Source organism: Ricinus communis, chromosome 9, assembly GCF_019578655.1.
Source record: "Ricinus communis isolate WT05 ecotype wild-type chromosome 9, ASM1957865v1, whole genome shotgun sequence".
Classification (NCBI taxonomy): domain Eukaryota; kingdom Viridiplantae; phylum Streptophyta; class Magnoliopsida; order Malpighiales; family Euphorbiaceae; genus Ricinus; species Ricinus communis.
The window spans coordinates 25185968-25203359 of NC_063264.1; the positions used below are offsets into that span (position 1 = coordinate 25185968).

Below are 17392 nucleotides of genomic sequence, written 5' to 3' on the forward strand. Positions count from 1 at the left end.
GAATAATTACAAAAATAGGTGTACACTTGTTAAGATTTAATAATTAAATATTTAAATTTTTAAAAGTTATAATTTATTGTGTGAAATCAAAAATTATTAACATTTAAGTGTCTGAAATAAATTACATATATAAAAAAAGCTAGACAATTATAAAAATAGTATGTCTACTTATTTAAATTTACAATTAAATATTTAAACTTTTAAAAATTACCATTTGGTATGTGAATCTAGTAAAAATTTACAATTGAGTGTATATAGCAGACCAATAACAATTGCAGACCTGTAACCTTAAAACACATATTATCAGCTTAATAGATTAAAAAAGATAAAATGATAAAAAAATCTTTAAAAAATATCTACTTCTAATAGAATAATATATTACCCTCACTACCAACATTACTTTATTTATATATTTTTATTGTTTAAATAAAAAATTTATTCTCATAAATATAAATATAATTTTTCATTGTAAAAATAAAACAGAAATTTGATTTGTCTGTATTAGATTTTTTTCATATAATGACTGGTTCCACATACTCAAATACTAATAATTTTCAATTTACATGCTAAATTATACCTTTTAAAAATTTAGACACTTTATTATTAAATTTTAACTTTGCACACCATTTTATAATTATTTTTTAAAAAATCTAATGTAGATAACTTGTAACTTATTGTTGTCGTAAACATTTACTAAATTTCATCCACTAAATTATAACTCTTAAAAGTCTAAATACTTAATTATTAAATCTTAACAATTTCACACACTATTTTTATAATTATTTCTAAATGTTATTATTTTTAACTATAATTAAGTATTATTATTGGTGTCAACGATAAATAAATTTGATTCTCATTCTATACTAAACTAAATAACATCTAAAATATAATCATTCTCTTCCTCATTTCTATTTCCATTTTTATTCCCAACCTTAAACCAAACCGATCATAAATGGCTTATCCAGAATAAAGATGCAAAAGAAATTTCAAAAATATGAGGGGAAGCCAAAGGCAGCTTTTTTTTTCGTTCTTTCTTTCTTTGTTTTTCTTCCATTGTTGCCCCTAAAAATTGTTAAGGCATTTTCCTGACACATAATGTAATAATATTCTTGGCTGCCTAGAAACACATTTTCATTACTACTTACAAGATAACACTCTGAAATGCATTGCATCAAAAGGATGTTCTCAAACAGCCTGAAGAAGATCCAGAACCGATGTCCGGTCAGGCATGCTAGGAATTGCTCCCTTCACTTGAACGCAAAGAGAAGCTGCTGCAGCTGTAAAATGTCAACAAGAACCATAAGAATGTCGGTTTCTTATTTTGATTTCCTTTTTAATTCTCTTGAGAAATATATGCAAATGCTGCTGCAACTAAAAAAGACAGTCCAAGTATATAACCAGTCTTACCAGCAAATCTCATGCATTCCTCTTTTGTGTTGCCCTCCACCAGAGCGACAGCAAAAGCAGCAGTAAAAGTATCTCCAGCACCCGTAGTGTCAAGCACCCTTTCAGCAGATATAATAGGCTGTATAATTGGTTTTTTCCCCTCTTCAAATAAGGCCGACCCTTGGGCCCCAAGTTTCACTAGGACTTGCCTAACTCCCTGAATTTAGGATTCATATCCTATAGTGTTAGAACTTAAGAAAGTACATCAATTGGCAACTTGGCATTTTCAAACAGCTTTCCGTCAGACCGATATTTGCCTATAAATACGCATCTATAGGCATCTCACTCTGACACATGTAGAACTAAATACAGAAAGTGGTTAAGCTATCAACAACAAAAGCTCTAATAGGGAAAGAGAAAGACAAGGCGTAAAAGAATTTCTCAATATGGACCAGGGCTAAACACATGTATAGGAATATACAATCCGTATGGAGAACTGCAAAAGTTTCCTGTCTCTTCCCCTAATAAAAGACTGTATCAGGAGGAGAGAAAAAAGATAAATAAAGGAGCAGAATTGAAATTTCTAATGCCCAGATTGTCTGATTTAAATTGATGCAGACCTACATAAATGCGGACCCAAAAAAAAGACTCTAGATGCAACAATTTAAAAGAGAGTTTTACCGCCTATGATCCTGAAAAATACTTCTTCTAGGAGCAAAAACTTGATTCCAACAAGCAATTTGGTAAGCAATTTTTAAATACCAATGGACCTAACATGTCAATACCAACACTGAATGAATTCAAATTCCAAATTTCCTTTCTTTTCTTATATTGAGTGGTCAATAACTGCATCAAACAAAAGAACTGTCTAAATTAAATCTTTAAAATAACCAAGCTTTTTAATTAATACACATTAGGCATATGTGGAATAGTTGATAATCTTACTACTTTAGTTTTTCTTTTTTAATCTTCTTCCAATGTCCCATATATTGCCTATTTGTGCGACTAAGTAAACAATAATGAAAATCCACAAGGGGAGCTCTGAAGAAGTAGGGATAAATGCCCTGCTGGTACCAAACCACAGCCACTTATATCCATTTGGTACCAAATCTTCAATTTGTTTCTTTTTGGTACCTCTCCTATTATTTTTGTTACTTCCACCAGTACCAATGAAAAATCCGGCAATTATTTGCTGATGTGGCTGCCGAATTTATAAAGGACCACAGACCACATATGTTGTTGAGTCATTTACTTTATCCAAGTCAGCAAAAAAATTACCTTTACCTTGAGCTAAACAATTGAGACAAATTGTTTTCCTCCTTTAAGCTAACCCAAGAGTAACCGCTTTACCTCAGAAATCAACGAAAAATATTCTACTTCCACCTCCATTGTCAACACTCTCTGAGCCTCTGAGCTTCTGCTTCATAGTTTCTTTATAGAACTGTACCTGCACATTGCGAGATTGGGAAGCAATGACACTTGACTGGCGAGTAAGGGAGAAACGCGAAGACTCACCAGTATACTGTAAGTACAAGCACATGTAATTATTGAAAGAACTGAAGTTCTATCCATGTTAAATTTGTATTTTTGAATGCGTATTACATACTGCATTACTTTGGAAGTTAATAATGCAGGGAGCTAGGGTTTTCTCATTACTTGGTACTATGAAGAAATCCTTTTTATCAGTTGAATGTTGATGATGTTTATTAATACTGTTTTTCTTAAAATAATTAATGTTTGTTTAATTAATTTAGGATAATTGTATTTTGCAGTGCCTAATTCCGAGTACTTTAGTTTGTATTGGCATGATTATAGAGTTGATAGTAGAGGTCACCCTAAGCTATAGGATGTAGGAGCTGTTGATTTTTGCAGTTTAGATAAGATGTCTAGGTTAGAAATAGATTCAATGGCTAGAGAGCTAGGAATAAAACCTGAAATAAAAATTATTATGTGGAAGCATCCTACGAAGAGTATGAATGATGGATTGCGAAGCCTTGAAACTGATAGTGATGGTTTTGAAATGGCAATGTCTGTGGAATATTGTAAATTGATGCATATATTTAGTAGGGATAAGTTTGAAGGAATAGAAGAAGCTGGGGAAGAAGTTGAGGAACTACATGCTAGTGAAGAAGCTGTGAAAAACATATCTGAGATGGAAGGAGAGGAACCATAAAATGAACAAAATATGGATGATGACAGCTGTGAGAGTAGTGAGAGTGGTGATGCAGATTCACAAGACAGTGAGTTTGTGGACTCTCATTATGACCTGAGAGATGAAGATGTTGATGCTATGTTTGATAAGGAGCTTGAAAGGGACAGACCATCTAGATCTAGAACTTCTAAGCAACCTGCTGAGGAGTTGTCTGAAGAATCAGATGCCACAGTATATACTCCATCAGAGGAGCTGTTATCATGATCCTTAACTGAAGACAGTGATGCAAATTCAAGGAAGCACAAGTGGCCTGTGTTTAATGAGGAGACTGACATGGCGAATCCCAGCTTCAAGATTGAAATGCTATTCAGTTTCTTCAAACAATTCAAGGATGCAGTTAAGAGCTCATCAATCAAAACTAGAAACCAGGTAATATTTGGTCCAAATACAAGGCAGAAATGCAAGGCTAAGTGCAAGAAAAGATGCCAGTTCTTCATTTGGGCTTACCTGATGAACATAGACAAAGAAACAGTGCAGATCAAGTCAGCTTCTCTCACTCACAACTGTTCAAGAGAGGCATACAATAGGCATGTTAATGCCAAATGGATAGTTCAGCATTATGTTGAAAGGTTCAGAGCTGATCCCAGTTGAGTAATTCAATGGATCATACAAGCTGTGAAAGCATACTGTGGTGTTGATGTGTCCAGACTTAAAGCACGGAGAGCAAGAAATGCTGCCTTGAATTTTATCAATGATGATGAGACAGAACAGCTTTCTAGACTTCATGATTACAAGCTAGAACTGTTCAGAAGTAATTTATGGAGCACTATAATTTTTTATTTGAATGAAGGAGTTTTTAACAGTATATATGTGTGCTTTGCTGCATTGAGGGAAGGATTTAAGTATTGTAGGCCTTTGATATCTTTGGATGGGTGTTGGCTTAAAGGAATATTTGAAGGACAGCTTCTCACAACTATTGCTTTAGATGCAAATGACTGCATCTATCTAGTGGCATGGTGTGTTATGCAGAAAGAAAACAAGCAATATTGGAAATGGTTTTTGGAGTTGCTTGTTGAAGATTTGGAGATAACAAACAGTTATAATTGGGTGTTCATGACTGACAGGCAGGCAGAAGGTAAATACTCTTCACAATTTCCTTTTCTATTCCTTCATATATTTTCATGACTGATTGGCAGAATGGTATTAATTGTGTATTGTGATTTTAGAATAAGACTGTATTGTGATTTTAGAATAAGGCCTTATTCTTGCCATTGAAGGGGAACAAAGAGTGAATCGAGCCAAATACTAAAAACTAGGGTTCAAAATTGGAAATTTTCCTAATTTAGAGTTATTTATTTGGGGTGAGATTTTGTTAATTGCTGACTAGAATAAAATAAATGAGTTAGCAGCACATGCGGCAATTGTGATGTGGTCCTTTGTAAATCCGGCAGCCAAATCAGCAAATAACTGCTAGATTCCTCATTGATACTGGCGGAAGTAATAGAAATAATAGGAAGGGTACCAAAAAGAAACAAATTGAAGGTTTGGTACCAAATGGATATAAGTGACGAGGTTTGGCACTAGCGGGGCATTTACTACCATTCCAAAATCACAACACAATTAATATCATTATGTCAATCAGTCATGAAAATATATGAAGGAATAGAAAAGGAAATTGTACGAGTAAGGTATATAATAGTAACAGGAATATGCCCAAAATTTAATGCTAGTCTCTAAGTCTCAAGCATCAGAAGAATGTCTAGAGGGAGCGTCCTCCCCAGTATGTCTTTTGTTTTAGCGGGATACACCTTAATCCCATTCTTTCGTACTATGAATCCTAGGAATTTCCCCTCCCTACTGAAATGGAAAGGGGGGAATCGCCGTCCATCTGCTTTTGCTTTGGAATAGAAAGGCGATTTGTGTCGGTCTTGACATAAACTCTGAAAAATAATAGAAAGTGTTGTCTAGTGGTCCCACCTGCTATGTTGAAATGGCTTGATCTAATAAATACTTCCTCTTATTGAGTTACCTTTCCCTTTGAGCTAACTGAGCTAAGCGGGAGTTGGGAACCCAAAAGGGTGGAGATAAAGAGTATTTACCTTCTGTCTGTCAGTCATGAACACCCAATAATAACTGTTTGTTATTTCCAAATCTTCAGCCAGCAATTCCAAAAACCATTTCAAGTATTGCTTGATTTCTTTCTGCACAACACACTAATGCCACTGGATAGATGCAATCATTTGCATTTAAAGCAACAGCTATGAGAAGCTGTCCTCCAAATACTCATTTAAGCCAACACCCATCCAAAGATATCAAAGGCCTACAACACTTAAATCCATTCCTCATTGTAGCAAAGCACACATACATACTGTTAAAAACTACTTCATTGAAATAAAAAATTATAGTGCTTCCTGGATTACTTCTCAACAGTTCTAACTTGTAATCATGAAGTCTAAAAAGTTGTTCTATCTCATCACTATTTATAAATTTCAAGGCAGCATTTCTTGCTTTCCATGCTTTAAGTTTGGACATATCAACACCACAGTCTTCTTTCACAGCTTGTATGATCCCTTGAACTGCCCAACTGGGATCAGCTCTGAACCTTTCAGCATAATGTTGAGCTATCCATTTGGCATTAACATGCCTATTGTATGCCTCTCTTGAATAGTTGTGAGTGAAAGAAGCTGACTTGATCTGCACTGTTTCTTTGTCTGTGTTCATCAAGTAAGCCTAAATGAAGAACTGACATTTTTTTTTGCACTTAGCCTTGCATTTCTGCCTTGTATTTGGACCAAATATTACCTGGTTTGTAGTTTTGATTAATGAGCTCTTAACTGCATCACTGAATTGTTTGAAGGAAGTGAATAGCATTCCAATTTTGAAGCTGGGATTCGCCATGTCAATTTCCTCATTAAACACAAGCCACTTGTGCTTCCTTGAATCTGCATCATTGTCTTCAGTTGAGAATCATGACAACAGCTCATCTGATGGAGCGTATACTGTGGCATATGATTCTTCAAACAACTCCTCAGCAGGTTGCCTAGCAGTTCTAGATCCAGATGGTATGTCCCTCTCAAGCTCCTTATCAACAAACTTATCAAACATAGCATCATCATCATCTTCATCCCTCAGGTCATAATCACAGTTCACAAACTCATTGTCCTGTGAATCTGCATCACTATTCTCACTACCCTCACAGCTATCATCATCCATATCTTGTTCATTTTATGGTTCTTCTCCTTCCATCTCAGACATATTTTTCACAGCCTATTCATTAGCATGTGGTTCCTCAACTTCTTCCCCAACTTCTTCTATTCCTTCAAACTTATCCCTACTAAATATATGCATCAATTTACAATCCTCCACAGACATTGCCATTTCTAAAGCATCACTATCAGTTTCAAGGCTTCTCATTCCATCATTCATACTCTTCGTAAGATGCTTCCACATAATAATTTTTGTTTCAGGTTTCATTCTTAGCTCTTTAGTCATTGAATCTCTTTCTAACCTAGACATCTTATCTAAACTACAAAAATCAACAGCTCCCATCCTATAGCTTAAGATGACCTCTACCATCAACTCCATAATCATGTTAATACAAACTAAAATACTTGGAATTAGGCACTGCATAATACATTTACACTAAATTAATTAAACAGACATTAATTACTTTAAGAAAAGCAGTATCAATAAACATCATCAACATTCAACCGATAAAAAGGATTTCTTCACAGTACCAATTAATGAGAAAAACCCTAGCCCCTTGCATTATTAACTTCCAAAGTAATGCAGCATACAATACACATTCAAAGATGCAAATTGAACATGGATAGAACTTCAGTCTTTCAATAACCACAGAATAACTACAGGTGCTTGTACTTACAGTATACTGGTGGGTCTTCGCGTTTCTCCCTTACTCGCCAGTCAAGTGTCATTGCTCCCCAATCTCACAATGTGCAGGTACAGTTCTATAAAGAAACTATGAAGCATAAGCTCAAAGACCAGAGGCTCAGAGAGTGTTGACAATGGAAGTGGAAGTAGAACGTTTTTTGTTGATTTCTGAGGTAAAGCGGTTACTCTTGGGTTGGCTTAAAGGAGGAAAACAATTTGTCTCAATTGTTTAGCTTAAGGTAAAGGTGATTTTTTTGCTGACTTGGATAAAGTAAATGACTCAGCAACAGATGTGGCAAGTGGTCTGTGGTCCTTTATAAATCCGGTAGCCACATTAGCAAATAACTGCCAGATTCCTCATTGATACTGGCAGAAGTAACAAAAATAATAGGAGGGGTACCAAAAAGAAATAAATTGAAGGTTTGGTACCAAATGGATATAAGTGGCTAAGATTTGGTACCAGCGGGGCACTTATCCCGGTCTTGAATCGTAGCTAATTTATACTTGGAAAAGAGTTCTCTCAACTTCTAGTCAAATGATTATCCCAGTCCAAGTAGTCATCCCAACAACCAAAAAAGGTTATTCTCTTCTAAAACTAGTTATGCTTGTAACCAAACAATGAAAAAATTTAATCTGAAACTGCTTATACACATCCCAGTAGCAAGTAAAAACTAGTCATTGGTAACTCAACAGTCCATGACAGAGAGTAATCAACTTCATTAATGAAGCAAAACTTACAATAGGAGTTTTCTATAAAGATTAAACTTTCTTAGAAACACATGAACAAGCACACCTCACTCAACTGCCTTGCGCACTATGAAACTGAATGGCCTTAAATGTGCTTCACAAAGAAGATCAAACTGAAAACCTATTACTGGGACCTTTCCTCCAAACAAGATAGCTAAAATGATTATAATTTAATTTTGAAGATAGAGAAAACATGCAGTTGGAAAAGGAAACTCCTAAGGCAGGTTAAAAATATTCTCTGTCATGTCATATTATGACTTCACTAGTTGGTCTAATAACTCATGTACAACATATGTTTATGATGGAATGAATTACATACTTAAGCTTAGTAGGATTCTTAAAATTTTATGAATGTGAACAAGCACAGCTCTCACAACACTATGAAATTGACTAGACAACAATTAAATTTTCACTAGAAGTAAAACATGCCATTTTAAATTTTCAAAAATAAAAAGGCAAAAAATCATGATAGGTGCAACACAAAATGACTAATGATAAAGATTGCTTGGATAATGCATACTAACCATTTCATGACACTTTTTGACAGCTTGACCAATCTGTTCAACATTTTCTGTGGGCATGCCAGTGATACGAGCAAGTTCAGTTTCATTTGGGCTAAAGATGTCGACAAATTTCAACAGTTCTGAAGGTATTGGTGCATCCATTCCCCCAGCATCAAAAATAACAGGCACACCTGCTTGCTTTGCAGCCTAAAGACATGGCAGCAACAGTGTGAAAGAAATGAATAAAAGAAAGTAGAAGGTAAAGGGTGAGGAAGCTTAAATAATACCATGGTCATTATGTTACAAATGATTAAAGGAATAAATATCAAAGATTGAGAAGTTCAAATGTGATTAGCAATGGAAACAATTAAATGCCATATCATCAAGGAAAATTATAGTCTAGGACATGTATATGCTAATCCAAAGTCAGCAACTATGTCAACAGTAAAAACTGAGTGCCTCTACCACATCAGTAATTGCACACGCATCAGCCATCTGATAAAATTCCATATACAATGGGAACTTATAAATCAAATTGAAAAATCCAAAAGCATGGAATGGAAGTAAGAAATCCATGCAAAGTTTAAAATTCTGTATGCAATTAAGCCTAGCAAGTAGCAACACATCCCAAATTGAAATCAAACAATCATATAATAGGTAAAGAATTTGGAACATTATTGCTTGCATAATGCTTGAGGGGACTCCACACAAGAGAAATGATGGCTTGATGGCTAACCTTATAACTGAAGTTGTGAAAGCTTTGCATGCCATCTTAAGAAACACATCAAGTTCCCACATCAGAGAACCATTTACAGTAGTTAAGCGATCACCCATTCTAGGTTTATGCACATGAGAAAATTACAGCCAATTATTTAATGATTCAGTTGGAGGTATGATTCCCAGTCTGTCATGGACTAGGCAAAAGGATATAAGAATTCTTCAAATAGCATTCATATACCACAAACATAATTATGATACTTTACAAGAAAATCTAATCGCAAATGTCAGAAAACATTTTGTTCATGTCAACAAACAATTCAAAACGCCTAAACTTTTACAGGATATGACCGAGTCAAATAGCTCTAGTTTAATAGAACAAAGACATTCCCATACTACTATACCACTTGTTGTCAAACAAAAAGATAGTGACGCAAATGACAAGAAACTCAAAAAAACATAACTAAAAGAATCAAGAACCTTAAAATTATGGCCTAGATGTCTTATAGGCTTTATTTTGGATATCATAGAATACTTGCCAGGATTGTTAGTCTTATTTTATATGTCTATTTGAATAAATTAGCGGGCTGGCCAGAATTTTACAATTTCCAGATTCTGAGGCACCTTGTGTTCTTTAGTCAGGTGTCTTAAGGAGTCTTATTGGAGAACTTGTTAGTTAAGAAAATCTTAATTCTTTTCTCTAGGTCCAAATCCAAAGAGCATCGGGACCAATAATGGAATGAAAAGTACAATGTATGCAATGAAATGAAGATTACATTACCACATTTGATTGTACGAGAAAAAAAGCTTAGTGTAATGTAATGACTTTTTGTGGATATATATTCATTTATATATGGATGTATTGAAATTATGATCAATATGCTTATAACATTTGTTTTGTCTAAATAGTAATACGTACGTCATTATTATTAATTGACTTTATTGATTAAAACTATTATTGATGTACCATGTAAATATTATTTCTAATAATTATATAATGGCAATCAATTGTGACATAAGAATTAAATATGCCTAACTTTATAATTAAATTAAATTAATAAGAAAAAATATAAAATACAAAAACATCAGGGGTTTATATAACTTAATTCACAATCATAAACAAGAAGGAAAAAGAATCATGTTAAAGACATTTGTCACACTTCATGAAATTCAATATTATCAAAAGCATTAAAAAAAATTCAGCTCCTTTTATTTTCAGTGGTCCCACTATATTTCTAGTAGACAACAGCAAAACAGTAAGTCACGTAATCACAGTTAAAAGGTTTTGGTTTTGCAAGTAATTACCATTGCTCCTCCTGAAGGAAGAGGAACAACTTTATAATCCACATTACATTGCACCAAAATATTTTGGACAGCCAACTACGAAATATAACATGGAATGTAATCCTCATTCCCTTACGATAGTGATACCGCTGTACCAATCATGGCCTAGGGGTCTAAGTCTAATTTGTCCGTTTAAAGTCTATAAATACCCATGCCCATAGTACTATAATAATTTTTCAATCAATAATCAAGACCATCAAAGTAACACTTATTGGGATTAAGTCATGCACTTCAGCCTACAAACTTCTAAGTGTAATGCTAAGAACCTTTAATGTATACCTTTTATTTTTGTTATCTTCTGTCCACAAATACATATTTCAACCCCATCTAAAGTTTGCTGAGTTGTCAACTTGAGTTTCAAAATCTCTCTAGCATCTAATTTGATTCAATGCATACATAGAAAACAAATCCTACAAGTGTCCTGCGTCAAACATTCAGCTTGTTTATTCTGGAGCCTGGGCCACAAAAGATTATTCAGTATCCCTCTTCATTTCTTTGAGCATTTCTACCATCTAAAATGCTAGAGTGGCCTTAGTATGTCAATCCAAGTGTATCTCCCCATGGCAACTCCTCAGCAAGTAGAAATCAAGACAAAAACTGCTTTAGAGTTCTACTGAAGTAAGATTTATCCTTCTACCAGTCCTTTTTGGAGTCTCTAGCCTTGTTCCACCTTCTGTAAGCTTCTTTTGATTGTATAAGAGGTAGTGATATATTTTTTGGTGTGTAATGAAACATCAAACCAGAAAGAGGAATATTTTCTCAGTTATACTAACAAATTCTTCCACATTCTAGTGATACTTGCTAAGAAATGAAGGCCAAGATCTAAACTATATTTGTAGATCATAGTTACTAGAAGTGGAGCACACCATGAACCATATTCTGGATACTAAGAAAAGCATAACTGGAGATAAATAAACGTAAGCTGAGCATCCATGTCAAGGCTTTCTTGAGATTGAACATGGTGGAGAGCAAGAATAAGAAACCCAGGGATGCAATGAGAAAGGGCGAAGATTTAGAGCCACAACTAGGTCCATATAATGAGTATGGGGTTGTCACTTGGCAAGATCAAGTATTAATGGTGGTGTAAAATTCAAATAACATGGAGTTGCACGACTTAATATAAACCTACATTTCATAAATAGAAGTTCATAGGCATCAAACTTAATAATAAGTCAGTGCACTCAAGGCTCCATCAGCATCACACTAACTCTCATAACACACTCCAAATTAGCATCACCATTAGAAATTATCTTCAATTGCATTGACTGATTCTAACTGATTCTAATGCCAACAAACATTACAATTTTCCAAGAAATAGCTAATTATAGCCTCACAATATATCTAGATGATATCAAACTCGTGCTAATCCTAATAATCAAGTAGTTCAACTTCCCAGGGAAAATCCTCTATCCAACACCAATGCAATTACAAAACCAGACAACTGTATTCACTTTCTACAAGGCACCTGATCAACTAGCCTGTTTTACACAATCACAAAATATATCAAGGAGATCAATATACACAACATGGCACAAACATTTCCAATGCATAGGAAGCACATTTTCTACACTACATTGAGGAATAACAACCTCAAGTAACAGAAAATAGATACTCAAGGATGCATAATAAATAGAGAGTAGAGACCACTCAAAATCTTAATACCATGTTAGTGCCTAACCGAAGTAGAATCCACTATTAAGGTTTTTCATCACCTTGTACCGCTACTGGGAATCATTGTAATTTTCTATTTCTATGTTGAATCTTAGCAAAACCACTCAGATTGTTTGAACAGTTGAATCAGGCCAAGATTTCAATCGCTTGGATGCAAGACATAGTCAAGCTCGATAAAGATACAAACTACAAACAATCACAACCTTAAAAGAAAGCATTCAGATTAGCATGAATATAAATTAAAGAAAAAAGGAAAGAAAAGAATGACCTTTGCAACTTGGATATTGATGTCATCAGGGATTTCCCTCTGCAGCAGAATAATACCAGCATTCTTCACAATCATCAAATCCTCATCACCCAACATCTCAGGCCAAGAATTCATGTTAGCACCACCAACAATGATAATAGAATTCTGTCCATCAGACTGAAGCATGACAACAGCATGTCCAGTAGGGACATCGCCAACATATCTTACATAATCAAGGTGAACTCCACGATTCTTTAAAGCATCAGTGATCAACTTCCCATTTGCATCTTCACCCACTTGACCCAAAAAGTAAGTTGGATAAGAAAGTTTGCCACCACATGCTGCTTGGTTAGCTCCTTTACCACCAGCAAGTGTCTGTCCATTCTTAGCTGAAACTGTCTCTCCTTCTTTGGGTAGTCTGTCAATTTCTACATATATGTCTGCATTAGCTGATCCAACCACAACTAGTGGTGGTGTATTGATTGGCCCCAGAGGGTTTTTGGAGGACTTTGTTGCAACTGATGGAAATTGGTTTGTTCTTGTTAATGGGTTTTGGGTTTTTTGAGTTTGGTGATTGATGAATTGAATTGGGTTTGAATTTACTGACTGTTTGTTAGTGAGGTTCTGAGATTTTGTGAGGAAACAATGATTTGCAGGTGAAAAAGCTATTCCTTTCATATTTGCTATTCTATCTAACAGAAAGGATACCCTGTCTCTCTCTCGGTCGCTTTCAGATCGAAGATCAAATGTCAACTACTTGCAGATATTGTATAGACAAAGTGTTGGGTATCACAGTGAAATTAGAGTTCCAAAAAATCCAATTGCTAATTTACGAATAAACTAGATTAGTGCCCGCCACACAAGGCCGGTTATTTTAACAATTGTAATATTAAAGTAAAAATAATAATATTAAAATATTATCATTAACTTTTGAAAATCATCAATAAAATTTAAAAAAGTTATGTAAAATAAAAATAAAATAAGAAAAATGAATGAGAATAATATATAACTATTAACAATTAGAAAAATAATTATTAAAGAGTTTAAAAATAAAAAAAAATATAAAAAATTATACTTTTAAATGGCATTAAATAAAATATTAAATGTCAACTAATCTTTATAAAAATAGAAATATTTTAAAAACACTGTGACAAAAATTTTATAAAAAAAAAATATATAATAAAAATTTATGCTATATACGCTATTAAGTTCAATTATTTTTATGAGATAATTAAAATATTTTAATTCAAAAATTAGAAAAAATATATTAAACTACATATATTATTCTAAGAATTTAGAAAGTAGAGTTAAAAATCATATATCCTTCTATATAAGATAGAGAAAGGAATGTTAAAAACTTACAACCACTGCAATCAGAAATATCATGAGCTTTCAAATTTCCTAAAGCCCCTGTAGAAACTAAAAATTGCAAACGAGACACAGAGACATGACCAAGGCGAGAATGCCACAAATAAAACACAGACGAAAAAGGACTCAAATGAAAGGATGACAAATTCACACTAGGAACAACTGCTGCAGTATGAGGAGTTTTGAGCTGATCCAATACATAAATTCCTCTTTCTCTATCGCCGATCCCAATCACTTCCTAAGAATTTGGATCCTGAACATAAAAAGCAGAAGAAGAAAAAAAGACTAAGCATCCAGTATTACATATCTGACCAACAGAAGCAAGATTTAAAGCAAGACTAGGAATGTGATAGACATTAGATAAAGACAGAGAAAGCATAATAACCAAACCAACACCTTGCAATGGTATAGGTGTAATACTAGCACTCATAACAGGAACTGCGACTTTAGGGGTTAGAGAAGTGAATAATGACAAATTATATGACATATGGTTTGAAGCACTAGAATCTAAAATCCAGGAGGAAGGGGATATACCTGAAAGACTAGATGACAATCCTATTTGAGAGGAAGCTGACATAGCATGAGGCTGAGATGCAAGGAACTGCTGAAACTGCTCAATCATTGATGGATCCAAGGAGGAGGTTGATAGTGCATTGTGACGACGAGGTAGAGGAGGAGGTCCATTATGGAGAGTCGATGGTCGATAAGGCCACTGATGAGACTGTTGTTGCTTTCCTCTGCCCAATTTCGGACACTGAGATTTCCAATGACCTTTTTGCTTATAGAACCCGCATTCATCACGAGCAACAAATCCATATGGCCTGAACTAAGAATTAAACTTTGATCGTGGAGACATGGTAAAAATGGATGGAGTAGAAGCTGAAGAAACCTCTTTTACAACCGAAGGCTTAAAACGAATTTCTTCAGCCAAAAGCTCACTAACAATAGAGTCAACAGAAGGCAGTGGATGACGATGCATAATAGACCCACAAGTCCCTCAAACTCATCACAAAGGGCCATTAAAAATTGTGCCAAGCTCTGCTCCTCTCTTCGTGCAATATAAGCTCCAAAGGCTCGTAATTCAGCAGATTCTGTGGGAGCCAATTGATCCCACAAATCTATCATAGCATCATAAAATTTCTGAATACTCATATTTTTCTGCTGAAAAGCATGAATATCATATTCCAACTGGTACTATTTTACAAAATTAGACTGTGTGTACAATCTAGCTAAATGATCCCAAACCTCCTTAGTTGTCTCATATTTTGCTAACTGGGTACCTATTGAATACTTAACAGAATTATTGGTCCAAGTAATGATTTTTGAATTAACTACCTCTCATTTATCTAATAATCCCACATAGTCAGTTACCGCTCCATCTTGAGGCTTAATAGAAGCACCTAAAATATATCCCCAATTTTGTTTACATTTCAGAAAAATTTTCATCATATAACTCCAATATATGCATAATTTTTACCATCTAATTGAACACTAACTGCTTGAAGTGAATCATCTCTAACTTCAGCCATAACGGAAAAGAAAAATTCCAACAGAAATCAATAATGATCAATTACTCAAAGAGATCAATAAATCTGCTTTACAAATTCATGGGTTGAAACAGACGAAAATTCTATTTAATCCAAAACAAATCAACACACAAAATAGCACTTATAAACTTTTAATCTCAAACCGGGACATGAAAATATGGACCAAATTACAATATGCTAAATTTGTTGTTTATGCTACTATTTGTGAACAGCTTGTTGAGATGCATAAAACCCTCTCTGCCCAGCAAGATCTTGTAGGAGGTAGGTTGGGAAATCTCTACTGTGATCCATTAATGACTTCTGGTAGACATAAAATCACTGCAAGACAACGGTGGACTCCAACACCAGTGCAACTTCAAATTCTAGAGCGCATCTTTGATTAGGGAAATGGAACTCCAAGCAAACAAAAAATTAAAGAGATAACGTCTGAGCTCAGCCAGCATGGACAAATTTCTAAAACAAATGTGTACAATTGGTTCCAAAACAGGCGTGCACGATCGAAAAGAAAACAATTGGTTGCTTCATTTAACACTGAATTAGAAGTAGAAACAGAAGTCGACTCACTGAATGAAAAAAAAAAAAAAAACCAGAAATATTTCACTCCGAACAAAAAATCCATGGGCTGAAGATCTATGCTTCCGGAGCCCCGAGATAAGCTCTGATACCATGAGAAAATTGAAAAGAGTTTATGAATAAAGAAGGCTAATTGTTCATCTTGAAAGGAAAAGCTAATCCTAAAATAAAGAAAATGGATATTTATAATATAACACAAAGAAAAGAAAAAATACTATACTACCCTTATAATAATAAGATAATTATAATATTTAACAGAAACTACCTTCTCACTAACATAGTGACAATCCACCTCTGTGTGCTTTGTTCTCTCATGGAATAATGGATTCTTAGCTATATGCATAGCTTAAACATTATCACAATGCATGATAGCTGGTCTACTGAGTTTCACATTAAAATCTTCTAGCAGGTTAGCCAACGAAACTATCTCACTTGTTGTTGATGACATTGCCTTATATTCAGCTTCAGTTGAGCTCCTCGAAACAACATTTTATTTCTTTGATTTCCAGCTCACAAGTGATTCCCCTAGAAATACCCAGTATTCAATCAAAGATTTTCTTGATTTATTGCATGCTCCCCAATCATTATTTATGTAAGCTATCAACTGAGGTTGTGAACTAGAAAAGAAGTAAATCCCCTATCCTGGATTATCCTCTAAGTACCTTATCACTTTGTAAGCTGCTACTAAATGAATGTATATTGGCTTATCCATAAATTATGTTAACACCTACACTACCTATTGGCTAGCTTAGTTAAGATTAGATACATTATCTTTCCAAAAATCTTTCTATACGCAAAAGGATCTTCAATTAAGTGGTCATCATTATAAATGAAGTGATGATTCACTTCAATTGGAATGTCGGATGAACTTGATGCCAATAGTCCATACTCTTGCAATAACTCAAGAGTATATTTCCTCTGATACACATAAATACCTTTTGAAGTTCTTGCAATCTCTAACCCTAAAAAGTACCTTAACTTACCTAGGTCTTTTAGCTTAAAGCTGGAACTCAAAATCTCCTTAACCTTTGTAATTAACTGTTGGTTCTCACTAGCAATTGCTATATCATCAACATACATAAGCAATATCACAAAACCTTTATCAAGAATCTTTGAAAATGTAGTAATATGACATTGATTGTGTAAATCCATTTTGAACCAAACAATCTGTAAATTTTGTATTCCATTGCCTAGAAGCCTGGTTTAGTCTATAAAGTGATTTTTGTAATTTATAGTCCAATTTTCC

General features: G+C 34.2%; 1 protein-coding gene and 1 pseudogene across 3 annotated transcripts; one reads left to right on the top strand and one right to left on the bottom strand.

Moving 5' to 3' along the window:
• Positions 1-995: 995 nt before the first annotated feature.
• Positions 996-13493, bottom strand: LOC8287678 (ribokinase). Of its 3 annotated transcripts, XM_015725598.3 has the most exons (4): positions 12680-13484; positions 8701-8886; positions 1408-1603; positions 996-1277 (listed from the first exon to the last, which is right to left on the bottom strand). In XM_015725598.3, the coding sequence occupies exons 1-4, from the start codon at positions 13334-13336 to the stop codon at positions 1186-1188; spliced, it is 1131 nt and encodes a 376-aa protein (XP_015581084.2). In that variant the 5' UTR covers positions 13337-13484; the 3' UTR covers positions 996-1185. The 3 variants fall into 3 exon arrangements, with proteins under 3 accessions (XP_015581084.2, XP_015581086.2, XP_048235138.1); XM_015725600.3 differs by lacking the exon at positions 996-1277 and having other exon boundaries at positions 1545-1907; positions 12680-13493; XM_048379181.1 differs by lacking the exons at positions 996-1277; positions 1408-1603 and adding an exon at positions 1726-1918 and having other exon boundaries at positions 12680-13492.
• A 2054-nt stretch (positions 13494-15547) lies between these two features.
• Positions 15548-16647, top strand: LOC107262075 (annotated as a pseudogene).
• Positions 16648-17392: the final 745 nt, after the last annotated feature.

Coding starts and splice junctions, on each gene's coding strand:
- LOC8287678 (XM_015725598.3), bottom strand. CDS start 13,336: ATGAAAGGAATAGCTTTTTCACCTGCAAATCATTGTTTCCTCACAAAA. Junction 8,887..12,679: donor TCAATATCCAAGTTGCAAAG/GTCATTCTTTTC, acceptor CCATGTCTTTAG/GCTGCAAAGCAAGCAGGTGT. Junction 1,604..8,700: donor TCAAAAAGTGTCATGAAATG/GTTAGTATGCAT, acceptor TCCTAAATTCAG/GGAGTTAGGCAAGTCCTAGT.